At 36.6% G+C, this 15,157-nt stretch overlaps 1 protein-coding gene across 3 annotated transcripts in view; it reads right to left on the minus strand.

Annotated features, from left to right (window-relative positions):
• Positions 1 to 15,157, minus strand: part of CTDSPL (CTD small phosphatase like) — an 82,539-nt gene that overhangs the window by 11,811 nt on the left and 55,571 nt on the right. For 2 of the 3 annotated variants that reach the window (XM_033002856.2, XM_033002855.2), the window contains 2 exons: positions 8,831 to 8,932; positions 3,709 to 3,765 (listed from right to left, as the gene is read on the minus strand). In XM_033002856.2, the coding sequence (XP_032858747.1) occupies positions 3,709 to 3,765; positions 8,831 to 8,932 (159 nt within the window). Of the gene's footprint in view, positions 1 to 3,708; positions 3,766 to 8,830; positions 8,933 to 12,140; positions 12,195 to 15,157 lie in introns of all 3 variants that reach the window. The other variant, XM_033002854.2, reaches the window with a different exon arrangement.

Here is a 15,157-nt window from a genome sequence, read left to right on the forward strand (position 1 = left end):
GAATAGGCCAGCTAGAATGGATACAGCCTATCCTGGATTACTTGAACCAGGTCACAGCCTTCTGTAAGAAAACCAATGACTTTTGTCCTTTATAGAAAGGAAGTTTATTATTCAAACAGCACTTCTCCCCACCAATAAAAAACATTTTGTACATTACATTCGAAGAATACATGCCAAACATTTCTTTAGCTTTCAACAACTAAAACCAAGCAATTGTTAATTGAATTTAAAAAACAAAACCAAAACCACTTAAAAACTAGTTTTATTCACTTAATAAACAAATTAACATTCAAGAATTACATTTCAAGTAACACGAAATCAAACTCTTCCTGTCAGCTCTCTTTACTGTTTGTCACGGACAGTAAGGCACAAAGGCACTGCAAGTCAATTTGGATAAAAGACAGAGGACCACCGTACCCTAAAAATCTTCATTCATTGGGGATTAAAGCCATATTTAATTATACGTATACATATATAGCTATATATAACAGTTTCTAATCTGGAGGTTGTGATAGCTCTGCACTTGTTAAACGGGAAGCACACTTTTAAAAGGAGGACATGCTCTTGCAGAAATTACATCAAGGGTACCAAACAGGTTGAACATCTTTTCTCCGGCCACTACTTTCACCCTCAGTAAACTTCCTCAAAAGTGCACTCTCAGTTGCAACACATTTCACTGGACTTCCCACAGTTTCTCACTTATAATTTGGTAGAGCAGGGGGAGAGCTCTGATTTCCTTTTATTCAGAGAACCAGGGAGAAATGAGAGAACTGGCCAGAAGAGCGTCAGCCTTGCATTAGAACTGCCCTTTTGTATCTGTGCCATCATTTCCAACACAAAGTGTGGGATTCATCTCCTGTAACTTTAGCTGCCCTGTAGACAGGCAGACGGGCACAGTCTCTGCAGGCATCTGAAGACCCGTAACAGAAGGAAAGAGAAGTACCTCCACACATGAGTTATTTCCTTGTAAAATAAAATGACAAATCCTTTCTAAAGACAAGGTAAATTAGGCTACAGAAAGAAAGGACGGGGACAAGGGGTATTCAGAAAAGCTATTTTTAAATTTAGGGAAGACTGGTTTACCCAAGCACCCTTTTAAGATGATAATTTGAATTGTCCTCCCTATAGAAGAACAAGAGTCTCTCTGACCTTTGGATTATAAAGTGACATAAGGGAAAATAAACTCTCCAAAATAAAAGTCTATTTTGAATACCTCTGTTGCACAAGAAAAAAAATCACAACATTTACTACAAACAAAGCTTGTTAGATTAGTCAGTCTCAAGACTCTCTCAAGCACATGGCAATTGAATTTGCCACAACTTGAATTTCTGGTATATGAGATCTGAAGAATCTCGCATAATTTCAATGAAATTTCTTTCTGAATGGGCACTTCTGCAATTATGTACTCCATGGGGCTCTGTCTAAGGCAGAGTTTAAGTACAGTAATACTCTGTTGGACAATCTCCTGCTTGATAAGATACCAGGCTTACTGGTAAAGCAGGTAGGAATATGCACCATAGACAGTATGGTTCCACAACATTTCACATATCCCATGATATTTTAAAGAGATGGAAGTATTTCCCAGTGCCAGTGATTAATCTTTGAGTATATAAACTGCTTAAGAAAATGGACAAGCTTTATACAGATGACAAATTCTGACAGATAAAAATTGTTGCTATTGGCTCATTTATGGTCTAAGTTAATAAAAATTTACGGATTTTAAGTGAAAACCAGTTGTCAAAGCTCTACAGTCTGTGTTAATGCACATCAGACTAAGCCTGAACATCCGCTTTCGCCTTATCACAGTTAAAGAAACAAACCAAAACCAGATTGCTGGATGACAATACATTACTTTGCCTGCAGAGATATTACAAACACAGGAACCCAAGACTTTGCCTATTTTGCATACCATATAAACTACTTTTATATTTCAAGGTTCACAAATTCCTTACAATTAACCTCATTTCTACCACCCAGATGTGACTGAGGGATTTACTTATTTTAGAGATTATGAACCTGGAATACAAAGGGATTAAGCAATTTCCTTGAAAATTATGCAGGAAGTATCCAGCAAACCACAGTCAGAGGCTAACTTTACTTGACCTTCCCTGTCAAGAGCATCCTTCCTCCTGTTCATGTTTAGGGCACAAGTCCACTCCCTTCGACCAGGCTTGGCTTTTGTTCTCCCCCCTCCGTCCCAATATGCAGTTATCTTGAGTGGCTAACTGCATTATGTTTGGTAAAAGGTCTGCAAGCTTGCAGCAAGGAATGGAAAAACAACAGACTTTTGAAGTGCTTGACTGTAAAGCCCAAATAGTCTTTTATTGGGTTTTGCTTCAAAATGTAAACATATAATCTTGACAAGCTAAGTGATTATAATCCTAAACCATACAAAAATTGTTGGGCAGCTCATTTTAATCCCTTTCTAAAGTATGCTAGAAAGTTTTAGGAGAGAAAATGTCTGCATTACAGCACCAAACACAACTAAAGCCCACATCAAATGAGGACCAACAATATCACAGTGTATCACAGTATAAACCTCCCAAAACATCACTTACATGTTTTAAGCATTCAGCTCCACTGAACATTACAAGTTTAAGAACCTTAGATATTAATTTTTTCTACATAAAACAGGTACAGTGTGAAAACTGTCAAAGCAACTACCACTTTAAAACACATAATTATTTTAAAAGTGACAATTACATGGATGGTTTTTGTAACAGGAAATAAAACAAAACTATGAACTAACTTTATGATCTATCAATTGTTCCAAGATCAAAACACGAACCTATCTGTCCAAGTAAAAATAATCCATATAAAAGACAACATTTCAAAACTGAAAGTATTTTAAATCTCCATTAAATCACATCTAGGGAAGATTTGCAACTCAATAACTGCATTATCTTTAACCTGTGACAACCAACATAAGATGTTTCAAACAATTTGCAAGATTCATAGATCAGAAAGGCTCAACTTCACATTAACCAGTATAACTCGTCTCCAGCAAGAACTTTAATGTCTGTCTGAAGGGGCAAATTATGGCACTGTAATTTATTTCATTCAACATTTTCAGAAATGACTACTGATTAAAGACATCAAGCTAAGATACATGAAGGGGACTGATTTTCAAATTATGGGTGTTTTGCATTTACTGAAAACCATCATCCTCCTTGCAATTTTGTCTGGACATTTAAAGATGATAAAGTATATAAAAAGTCCTATCAGAGGAACTTAAGATTACTTACAGGAAGAAAGGGGTACAGAACTTAAAACACAGATTGCCACAAAGACTAAAAAAAATGTCTGTTTTTCCTTAATACTTTTATAAAACTTTGTCCACATGAACTAACAGACATTAAAGCCAAATTAGGTTGTGTTTGTCTGTGAAGGGAATGAGAAATGCAGTATTCAAGTAGCTTTTTTCTGGGCCTAGCAGTATTTGAAAACCCATATTTAGATAATTTCCTGCTTAAAAGTGTTTTAAAATTGACAAAGAGTCAAGTATTGAAGTCCTGAGAACTGAAAAAGTTAAAATCAAGACTTAGTAGTTAGAAACTACATACCTGATTAAACAGGGATGCCTGTCTGGATGATACATTCAGAATGTACATTATTGAATGTAAAGCAGCAAATGGAGAAGGATAATGCCCTGGGACACTGAGGACAGTGCCACTACCAGAACAACACTAAAGGAACAACAGCACTTACCTGATGTATGGTTCCATCAATTTCAACTGGAACGATGAAATCGGCGTTGCTAATTGGCTACAGAGAACGACAAGGAAATAAATCAACATTAAAAATAAGATCATTAGAGGGAAAATTTCAGAGGCATAAGAGTACTGACTTCTCAGGAACAAGTTAATAAGCATTATTGACTATAAAGATCCACTCTGTGTGTGTGTGCCCTTTACACACAAGTCAGAAGCCTTACACAGCTGTATTCAGAGATACCACAATTCCCTCTTCTCTCATATTTTTAAGCTTCATACAGTATCTTATGCTTTACTGCTTGAATAACCCCCACTACCACTGAGTGTGTTCACCAGGAAAAATATCGATTTGGGTAACTCTTTCATCAAGTCTGTGTGGAGGATGCCCGTGAAATCCATCTGTGTGCTTCACATATTCTACTCTGGGTCATCAATTAGTAATTAATTAAAAATAAAGACAGTAGTGAAAGTAATACCTAATGGTTATATTTGAATCAGGAACTGCAACAAGGTACAATGAGACTTAAGTTGTACAGTTAAATGATTCTCAAGATGTGATACTTCAAGAACATGCTATGCCAGTCAAATTTATCATGTAAAAAACTGCATTTTAATTCAGAAAGGAAGAGCAGGTATACTCTGTCCAAGTCCTTGAGTATGTTTTTCTAGACTGTAGAATACAACTTATTTTTTAAGACTTATGGTGAAAAACTGTTGGTCAAGTAAAATTACTTTGGAAATCTGAAAGTGTCTTTGTATACAGTTTAAGAGTACGTAGTCTAATCTTGGCTAGACAGTAGTGGTAGATGGGGAACACACTGCTAATGATGTTTATTAGTTCAAATGGACGTCAAACTTGGCAGAAGCCTTTGGTATGGCTCATGTTTTATGTCCATGGTAACAAAAAAAAATTTAAAAAAAGAAAAAATCACAAACATGTTCAGCTGAGTTATGTAACCCCTTCCATGATCGGCGGCTTGGAAACGGCCAAGACACAAAGCTGTCAAATATAGTTTTAACACAACTGATTAACAGACAATATGCTTCACGGATAACAGCCTAAAATGAAGGCCAGGAATAGTTTGGCTGGTAACTGGTATGGCATTATTAAGCTAAGGCTGGAAAACACCTTTCCTCAGCTCTTCTAGACTTGTTCAGACTTTCCCACCTGGTTTTCTGGATCAGCCAACAGGCTGATCTCAAGTACCTCCTTCAGGTGCCACTGAAGAACCTGCAAGACTAGAAACAGCTTTCGAACCCATTTGGGGGGGGCAACAGGGTGCCAAGAAAGCAAAGCAGCAGCCGAGGTAAAGAGACTGAGAAGCAGATCACAAACTGGTGAGCCTAAACATGTGCTCTGTGAAAAATGATGGTAGTAAAAAATAATCCTTCAGTATTAACCTGACAGCATCACTTTGATTCCATTCCCTGGAAAAACAAGATTCTAATTCCACTGCCAAATGACCTTCCTGCAAGGAGAGCAAAATGACCATGACAATTTATATGGAGGACAACACCCTCTCTCATTAGGGAAGTAATAAGAAAGATGGCTTGATCTGACATCTGCAAGTGCTGTGTCGGAGGGCAGGTGAGTAGCTACACAGAATCTACTCATCCTGACCAAGCAAACCTCCAGAGCAGCTGATGCCAGAAAACTCCATCCTGTTGATGACTGCTGTACTAGCATGATCTATAGAATTCCTCAAATACCTGCAGACACAGTCTAGATTTTATTTTTTTTTTTTTTTAGCTGACAAAGCAATTTACAAGATATATCCCCCTTTCTGCTTCTGAAAAAGCCAGAGGGAAAGCTCCCATCTGTGACCTGCATGAAGCCTCTCAGAGAAGATACTCTGCAGCATCTCTAACAGCCACAGAACAGGTACACAAAAATGTTCTGAAGCTTTACCTTAAAAGAAACCCAAATGAACTGTCAATAAGACTCAGCCACCAGTTTTCAAGAGGGTGCCAGCTCTGTGCAGACTTTGAAGAGACTTGCACACACTTGAAGAATTTATGTATGCATGACTCCCTTAAGCAAGATAAATTTTCTGTAGCAGCAGAAAAAGAATAGGTCACTGCAGGTTGCTATGGTTTTGAAGCCCACTGATAAAACTACTGCTACTACTAAACTTTCTTAAGAGAAGCAACACCAACCAGATGTCAGAGAAAACCACATTCTGTTTAGACAACTTAGATTTTGCTAACAAATAAAACTCCCTTAGACTTTGTAACACTAACCAAACTACTCTTAACTACATATTTGCTTCCCCCACTTATACTTTAGGTACTAGGATGCTTTCTTGTTGGCACAAGTGGTAAGAAGAGAGTGTGGACTGGGTTTCTGTGCTTCATCATGATGGGAAGACAGGAGAAAAGCCTGCAACAATTTGCTGGATAAAGGTTTCTGGGGTTGCACATGTGAAGCATGTACATGCCTCGAGTGGGAACCAAAGAGACAGAGTGTGAAGGAAGACAATGTATTTCCATTTAAAATCTTTACTTCAGTTAGAACTGTTTCTATTTAATAAAAACCTTCAGAGTTTTAAATGTTCTAAAAGTGTTTCACAGCCAGTTTTGAATATGACTACATTCCAGACTCGCATGTGGTTTAATTCATTTTATATAAAACCATGTTTACATCTCCTTGATTTAATAATTTATGATTTTTGCTTCTATTATTGTTTTATGATGGGAATGATAACTATAATGTCTATCTATTCCTTTTTTACTCTTGCCAAAGCACCGCAAACTTTATTCCTTTAATATGCACTTAACATGAAAGACTAGTACCTCCTTAAAGTTTCACAAAATATGCAGGGGCATAAAAAGACAAGAATTATCCTCCTTCAGATGTTGCTACTTTCATAAAAGAGCACTTTGAATACTTTGCCTCTCTGGTTGTGTTAAAAAAAAAAGTTATCTGCACTTGAAATATGAAGCCTATTTCATAACAGAATTATGAATTCTTAGATATCATGTGTTTTAAATAAAGCCTTTTGTACTAAAAAGTCACAAATGTATGTATGTTTTTTACAGCTTTTAAGTGGGGACTTGCTTAGGTAGAGCAGACATGCTTTAGTGAAAAAAAAACAAACCAAAAACCCAACTAAAAGAAAAACTGCAAAAGTAACTTGATTATTCAAGTAGAGCAGTGTGTTAAAACCCCTGCTGTTCTGGAAGTCCATTGTTACTGCTGATGACCACAACAGCCTTACTTCAGCTTAAGTATTTCCCTTAATGAAACAAAATCCAAACAGCACCACTGGACAGTGCCAGCCACTAAACAACTAAAGCTGTTTTCTCCAACACTTGGTTTTCTCTTATGTGCTCCCATCACAGGGCTTCACATTAAGATAATGCCACAGTAGCTGTAAGACTAATAGTGCAGAAACTCCAATATTTACCTAACGCTATTTACTTCACACAAAAAAGGGCCAGTTTTCTTTCCCTAACAGAAAACATTATTCAGTGTTCAAGACTAAGTAGAATAATATTTTGATTTTTCTCTAAATATCTATTTAACATAATTTAAATACCCATTAAATATAATCTGAATAAATGGGATGATTAAAATGAGACCACTAAGAAAGCACTCTGCAATAAAGGCAAACCTCAGTCCTACAAGAAAGGATTTATACTATGTCAACTATTAAGCATGTATTTCTTTAAAATGGTTTAAAAAAATAAATTAATAACCACATAAATTGAATCTCATTTTGCTTCAAAACCCAGAAAAATCACAATACAAAGTTACCCCCAGCATTCAGAAAGCAAACTTTTATTTTAAAATTTCAGATAACATTAAACCTAATACTTCATTATTTTTATGTAAACTTAGACTTTTATATTCAGCTTTCCCTTCCTATTTTTGACTCTCATTTAATTAGGAAGGCATGGTCCCTCCCTTCCCAATCCAACTATGTTTCTAATCTCCCTGAAAAATTCTCAAATGCAAGTTCAGTTTAGGTATAGAAGACAAGGATCTGGCACTGAGGTTAAGTTTCTGTATGCCACCATTAATTGTTATATATACCATTAGGCACAATAAAGACAGAGAAAAATCTTAGTTTCAGTTTGAGGCACAGGAATATTTGTTCTAGCATCTCCATATAAGGTCTTCTTTAAGTCAACAAAGACAGGCTGTTGCCAAATTCTAACCACAACATGAATTATGGTTTGCATATTTAAATGCTGGCAACTAAACATTGCAGGATTAAAATGTTGTGTTTATGCTAGCAGTGAAAAATGGAGTGCAACCAAAACTAGAGGACTCTAAAGTTGGTAGTAACTCTAGCTTGCTGCCACTAAGGAAACACACTACTGATTCTTATAAATTCTCCAATCAAAGCATCAAACTAGCAGATGCTTTATCATGTCTGACATTTGCTAATCAGAAATGCTACCATTACTCTGAGCCAATTTAAAGTTACTGGTATTTCTTATTTCTCCTATTCTAACTTTAGCCCTACTTAAACAATAGAAAAATACCACTACTTCCACCACATGCTGAAATCTGAAGAGTTATAAAAGTTGCTTCTAGAAGATGACTGTCTCATCAGCAACAGCTAAAAGCTATTTGCTTTCCTGTTGTGAAAGCTAAATGCTTAAAAACACTTTCTGCCATTGGGACAACAGCCTGACACAGAAAGCAATCTTCTCGGCTCCAACGCAGAGCAACCACTATCTATGCCCAAAATCTACTGGTTTAAGGTACATCAAACTAGAATAAAGCTGTGCTGAGTTTCCATTCCCCTAGACTAACTATGGCATCATTTAAACATCAAAAATGAAACCGTATTTTCAGAGCAACAAGTTTTGCACCTGTTAAAACACAGGTCCTTGCTGGAATAGTCACCATTTAAAGCCATAAAATCAGTAACTATTCCAGGCCTTGTTGTGGTCAGTGTGACTTTCTCAGAATCAAAAAAATAGCAATGTCTGTGTTACTCCCCTTACAGCTAAATTAGGATGAATAATCATAGGAGTAACAACGAGAACTACCAGGCATCCTGGGAGAGCCTGTAAGACTAGTTGATGCGTTAAAAGGCTTAACAGTTCCTACAACATTCACTGACAGATTCAAGTTGCAAGGGATCGCTTTTGAATTTACTTACCTTAAATGAACTGTGCACTAAAGTTTCATCTAAATCAATGACCACACACTTCTTCCCATAGTCTGATGCTGTCAGTTCTGGCAGGAGGTATTTAGCTGGTGGCTAAAAAGAAAAAGAAAAGAGGAAGACAACAAAAAAAAGTAAAACCTCTATTGAAGGGGCACTCTTCTGCCAACAATACTATTCTAGTAATTACTGAGAACTGAAATATATGACTCAAAGTTTAATGTTTTTCTGGGCTCATCGCAAGTACATGTATGGAAATTAATGGCTCATGAAATACCCATACAGACTTGACTACTTTTTTTTTTTTTTTTTCCTAAATGAGATACTTGTTTAGAATGATCTCCAAAGCATTAGAAATGAAAAGGGTAAACCACCACCACTAGCTGAAAAACACCAGAGAAAAAATAGGACATCTGATACAATGGTATCTTTTTCCAGTGGCCCTCTTCCTAATGCCTCGGCTTTGGTTGCTGCTGTTATCTTATTCACAGTCAACACCATTTCCAGCCGTATCACACTGATGGACATTTACATAAATTGTTATTTCTGTTTGCCAGGAAAGATGCTAAAGTGGAGAAATCAACCCTGAAGGAAGACAACATTACTAATTTTATCTTCCAGGACATGTCTCCACTCTCATTTTTACCACTTGTGAGGGTGCTGACCGAGAGTTTTCATGTGGATTACATTCCCAATCAAGGTATTAAAATTGCAGTAAAAAACCTAAACTAGGCTCTTCTACAGTACGCTGCCCTTACTAAAAAATGGTACCGATTACACGAATCGAAAGTTTTTCTGAAAGCAATGCAGACAGTCACATATTCTTCTGATCGCTCATTCCCCACTTTAACATCCCAATTTGCAATACAGTTACGTTACTTTAGACTTCGGTACTGGATCGTTCCTGAAATAACAGAAATGGGAGAGAATGCTTCCATTTGGAGCTGAAACACTGCTTCCACTCACTTAAAGAGGGTTTTTTTTTGATGAAGGAGAAGGACTAGCTCTACAGAAAAAGCGTCAACAGGGAGAAGCTCAAGACTGAGAGGAAATGAAATTAATTAAGAATTGGACAACAGAACTCTAACTTCATTCTTTTGCTACCTTTTTATCTGTTCCAACAACGCATCTATCATACTTTTAGTTCTTTTCAATAAGCTTTTGTAGAAGCGTTTGCAGAGATCTGAGGCCACCCCTTTGCAGACAGCAGGTGACAAACAGATGAGTCAGACACCCTCTGAAAACCCTACAGCAGCAAGTACAGATTATTAACCCCTGATCCATCTCAGACATCGCCTTAGATTGATAGATACTGACCAACGATGCCTTGTTAGTTCTTGTTTAAATGAAGTAACTAACAAATGAGATTCTGGACTTAAATAAAAGTGTCTTTAGCTAAAGCATAAGTTATTGGGGGATTTTTAGGAGTGCTCTCTGGAACTGATTTAGTTCCTTACAATTAACATCAGGAACAGTTTCTTCAGCTACCAAAATGGAAGCTGCCTTGCTTACAAGCCACTTGTCTCAATACATTTTCCCTCAGCACACATCTAACAATGACCTTCAAGAAAAAACAACTCGTGCTTAATGCCTGTAAAGTATCCATGCATTACAGTAACCTAACCAGGCTGAAATTTATAGGACATCCTTTCTAAGGTATAGACAGTCCCATGTATACATCACTTCAACAACTGCTTGAGCTCTACTACTGCTTGTTTGCAACCAGGACCAGACCTAAAGAATTTTGGTTTCTCACTCCTATTTCAAAATCTAAAGGGTATTTAGCCATCCCACCTCTATTTTTTCATAGTGAAGGATCCAGACTTGCAACCTAAATAGGCTAAAAGCTTACTGAAAGAAAAATCAAACCAATTTAAAGATAATAATCTCCAGAACACATGTTCTGATACTGATTTCAGAGAAAAATGTAGGAACATCCCAAGAAACCTTAAGCATACTTTTTTTTTAAATAATAGTTCAGTTCATTATTGTACTTAAGACTGTTAGTATTTATTCCGAATTTTTGACTAAGTTAATCTTCACAAACAGTTCAAAGTCAGCAATTTCTTCTGCTATGTGAATTATTTTTCAAACTGAAAATATCTCTATATATGCAAATAGCTATTCTTTCATATAAAATTGTGCATATGAAAAATATGAGCACTATCTTATCACCGATATCTTTGCTTTTTATCTGGAAACTAGCATGCCTGTCGTCAAGAAAAGGATGGACACACAAAAAAGATTACAAAATGCGAGAACCCTCAACTCTGAGAACCTGATTTCCCTGACTGCACAGTGAGAGAACTTGTGCCCATCTCCTTCATCCACCTGCAGCTCTGCTTTCTCAAAAGCAGCAGCTGGGAAAGGTACAAGTTACCTGCAGTATCTACACAGAGATGCAGGTTACTGCTAGAATTTCTCTCCTTTTTCAGGACTGCCTTAGGAGATAATGTGCAGTCATTGACCTGACTATCTAACAAGTCTTCATCTCATGTTTTTCCTGGGATAAGTCTCCCAAGTAGAGCACATCAACCTTCCTACATGGTTTGGCTTCTTGAATTCAATCTGATCCTGTTTTCAAAGACACCTGGTCAACAAGTTCACACATTCAAAGATCATAAGAAATGAATATTCTCTTTCAAAACCTGTATCTCTGCTGCCTTCAACTTTGAAAACACATTTGCCCCGTCATAAGTGAACTATTCTGAAGCTGAAGGCACTACAACATGTGAGACTGCTACATAACTGGTGCAGGACTTTGGAGCAAGGATGACATTTTTGAGGCTTTAGGAACTTAAAGGATTTGTATGTAGGGTATCAGTCCATTTTTTTTCCCATTCAAGCTTTCTGATCTAAAGCAATTTCCACGTGCCAAGAGTAGCAAAGCTTTTAGGCAGAAACAAGCATTACTCAATATTGTTTTTTAATTTCCTCACTAATGGAGACATATCCAAGAAGAGTTCTAATTACCCGATATCCATCATAGTTAATAGCAAATAATTATGGATCCTTGATAATCTCTTTTTTTAAACATAGTAGCTTTAGAGATATCTAAAATGATTAAGAGTATTTAATTGTGGCTAACAGCAACTCATATTTACTACGTAATACTCTGAAAGACTGCAGACTTCTACAGAAATCAGCAAAAAAAATAACATCTGGTATCTCAGTACTGTAAGTCCTAGTTTGGTCTTCAGTTCCAACAAGACATAAATTGTATACAAGTTAAAGCTTTTAAACTAGTCACTGTTTGGGATTTATGCATTCCAGCCAGGTCTCATGGCTGATCAGCTTAACAGACCTTGTAGTGAAACGACTGCTGCACTGCTTCAGTCCCGTGGAAATAGTATATTCCCTAAGAAAAAAAAAAAAAAAAAAAGGGGGTGGTGGCAAGAAAACAGGACTTTTGGTTGAAGCATAAACAGCTGGTCAACACAAACCTTTCAGAAATTTACTGTATAAAACAATCATAACTTTTCTTCCCTGTAGGCCCCTATTTCCCACAGAAACAAGTATCGGAATTAATAAGTCCTTTCTTTGTATACTGGAAATGTTGTCTAGTCTAAGTGCATTAATTTACTGCTCGTGTTCCCTTCAATTCACACTTTTGGTTGCACTCTACATAGCTAACAGCTTCTCCCAGCAGTTATGCATAGAAAGACTCTAATAGAAGATAAATTATTCCCACTTAAAACACAGCTGCCAAAGATGCTAGCTCCTGTTGTGAAACAGACAGTTCACAAAATTTTTTCTAGAAAAAGTTGTAACAAGATACTGTCTAAATGTAGGTGAGGACAAATGTTCACCTACATTTAGACAATATCCCAGTGCCAAGATTTAACTTCTACAGGGACTCTGAGGACTAATGTTGGTAACGGTTGTTAATACTGGGATTTTAAGTTGAAAAAATGAAATGGACACTCCAACTCATTCAAGAAGGTGTATGAGCATGGCTCTGTATTTCCATCTACCTTTTAGTTCAAAAGAATGAAAACAAGTGCTGCAGTTCCTGTGGGTCTACTTTGATTTCTCTACAGTACTCCTTTCCAAACCAAGCTGAGAAAAATCCATGAAGCATAGGGATCCTGAGCTACACTCAATACATTTTTAAGTCAGGTCTATCACAATGTGTCAACTGGTACTGTTTTTTCTAATTTTGTGTGTATTTATTTCAGCTGTAAAAAAAAACATTTTGCAGTATTAGGAAAAAAAAAATCAATTACACTGCTGTTTAAGTCTATGCTTTATCTGGAAACAGTTTCAGAATATGAGATACAAACAGGATAAAGTTAATCTTTAAAAAAATCCCAAAATCATGCTGTTTTTATTTTCTGAGAACCTAACTTGAAGCTGGAATGTTTCTTGCTTAGCAGTTATCTCTATCAATAACAAAGTGAAAATCCATATTAATTCTTTAAGTTAAGTGCAACTAATACAGAAAATATCCAATTGAGCAGAAGATACACTTCACTGATTTGTACATATGTACACAAAGAAATGGAAGTTTTCAAACAGGTGACCTCAGCAGAATGCCAGATTTTATACATTGTTCCTGAAAACCTCATTATTTTGACTGGAGACTTCAACTTGAAAGTTTAATGACTGGGGAGCAGGCAGTGCTCTTTTCAGTCACTAAGGAATTCTTTAAACACTTGGAAGTGATTACATTTGTAATCAGCCCTATAAAAGGTAAATGTCCAACTAAATTGTGACCAAGCTCACTCTGTGCCTGTTTAGAAGATTTTTCTCCTGGTATGTAAAATACGGAGTACAAACAGCCTGTTTTTCATCCATGACCCTATGTAGCAGAGCATCAAGAATTTCTGCCTTAATGGGTCTTAAATGCAAAGTTAAGAGTTGTCTCAGAGTGAACCTCTGGGCTCCAGCCCTCAGGACAAACAGCCCTTGTAAGACTGGCACAGAGGACCAGAGGACCACTTCAATTTTAGGCATTTTTTTCTAATATAATGTTGCATCTTCGTTCCTACCGCTTTCTCCACAGGCAGCTCACTTCTGTCTTTATTTAGACTATTACGTACTAATGCTCACTGGCTTCTGTTTGACAGCCAGAGCCACTCTGATACTCGGTAGTAAATGTCACAGAACTGCCTGCGGGCGATGGTTGCTTGACAACACTTGCCTGTCTTGCTGGAAGAAGGCATCAGATGGCAATGGAGAGGAGGAATCAGTGTGTGTAAAGTCACCTGCTCAGTGAGAACTCTATAACATGACTGCAAAGATAAGTTAATTTTACTGCCTTATTAAAGTGGGAATATAGGTCAGCAAAATTACCGCTGAGCTTAAAAGAAAAAAGTAGGAAGAAACCCCTTCTCATCATTTTCCTACCACTACCCAAATCTAACAGAACACTGCTTTAACATCGCAAAGGCAGTGTTCTAGCAGAGTATCTCATTTCATGTTTGTACCTGACAAAACTGTACTCATTTGTAATTTCTAAATTTTGTCTGTTTGAATTCTTATTTAATTAATAATTAATACCTACACTCACTCTAAGGTAAAATTTTATTCCAGGTCAGAGCACAACCAAAACATGTTTTACATTTAAATAACGATTATTAAAGTAACTACAGTCACCCAACAGAATCTGGCAGGTATGTAAAGGGAAAAGTAATTTAGAAATCAGTATTTTCATAGATCCAAAGTTTTCTATTCTGAGACTTGCATATATTCAAATTACATTCATGTACATGTGTGCGTATACATACATACACACATGCATCCAAATATATGCATCAGCCGTATTAGAAGTAATTTCATATTAGAAATAACAGGTAAGCAATAAAGAGTAATTTCTAACAGTTCTTAAATCCAAGAAGTAGTGGTGAAGGAGGAAAGTGGTCTGCACAGTTACGGTGATCTCCTGACACTACTGCACTGCAGCACAACGGGGTTCTTATAGGAGGTCTCGTAATATTGGGTTACATGACAACGAAGGGAAAGAGGAAAAAAATAGTATCTTGGAGAATATTCAGGTCTTTAGGGGCTACCAAACATGTCAAGAAAGAAGGTTGTGTCAGTAACTCCACACATCAACACTGCTATTTCCTGGAAAACTCTGCAATAATAAGGTACTATAAACAGCAAAGGAGCTCAAAAAAAGTATTTCCAGCTTCAAAAAGCCAAAGTCTTCCTCCACACAAAAAAACAAGTAAAAAAAAAAGGAGCAGCTTTTTGACCAAAAAAGGTTAAATCTAATTAAATTAAAAGCTTCACTTTGAATAACCTTTTTTTTTCCCTTCCTTTTATTTAGTTTTGAAAAATAATTCTGATGCCAAACAGCATTCCGAGTTTAATCCA

Source organism: Tyto alba, unplaced genomic scaffold, assembly GCF_018691265.1.
Source record: "Tyto alba isolate M040663 unplaced genomic scaffold, T.alba_DEE_v4.0 Super-Scaffold_38, whole genome shotgun sequence".
Classification (NCBI taxonomy): domain Eukaryota; kingdom Metazoa; phylum Chordata; class Aves; order Strigiformes; family Tytonidae; genus Tyto; species Tyto alba.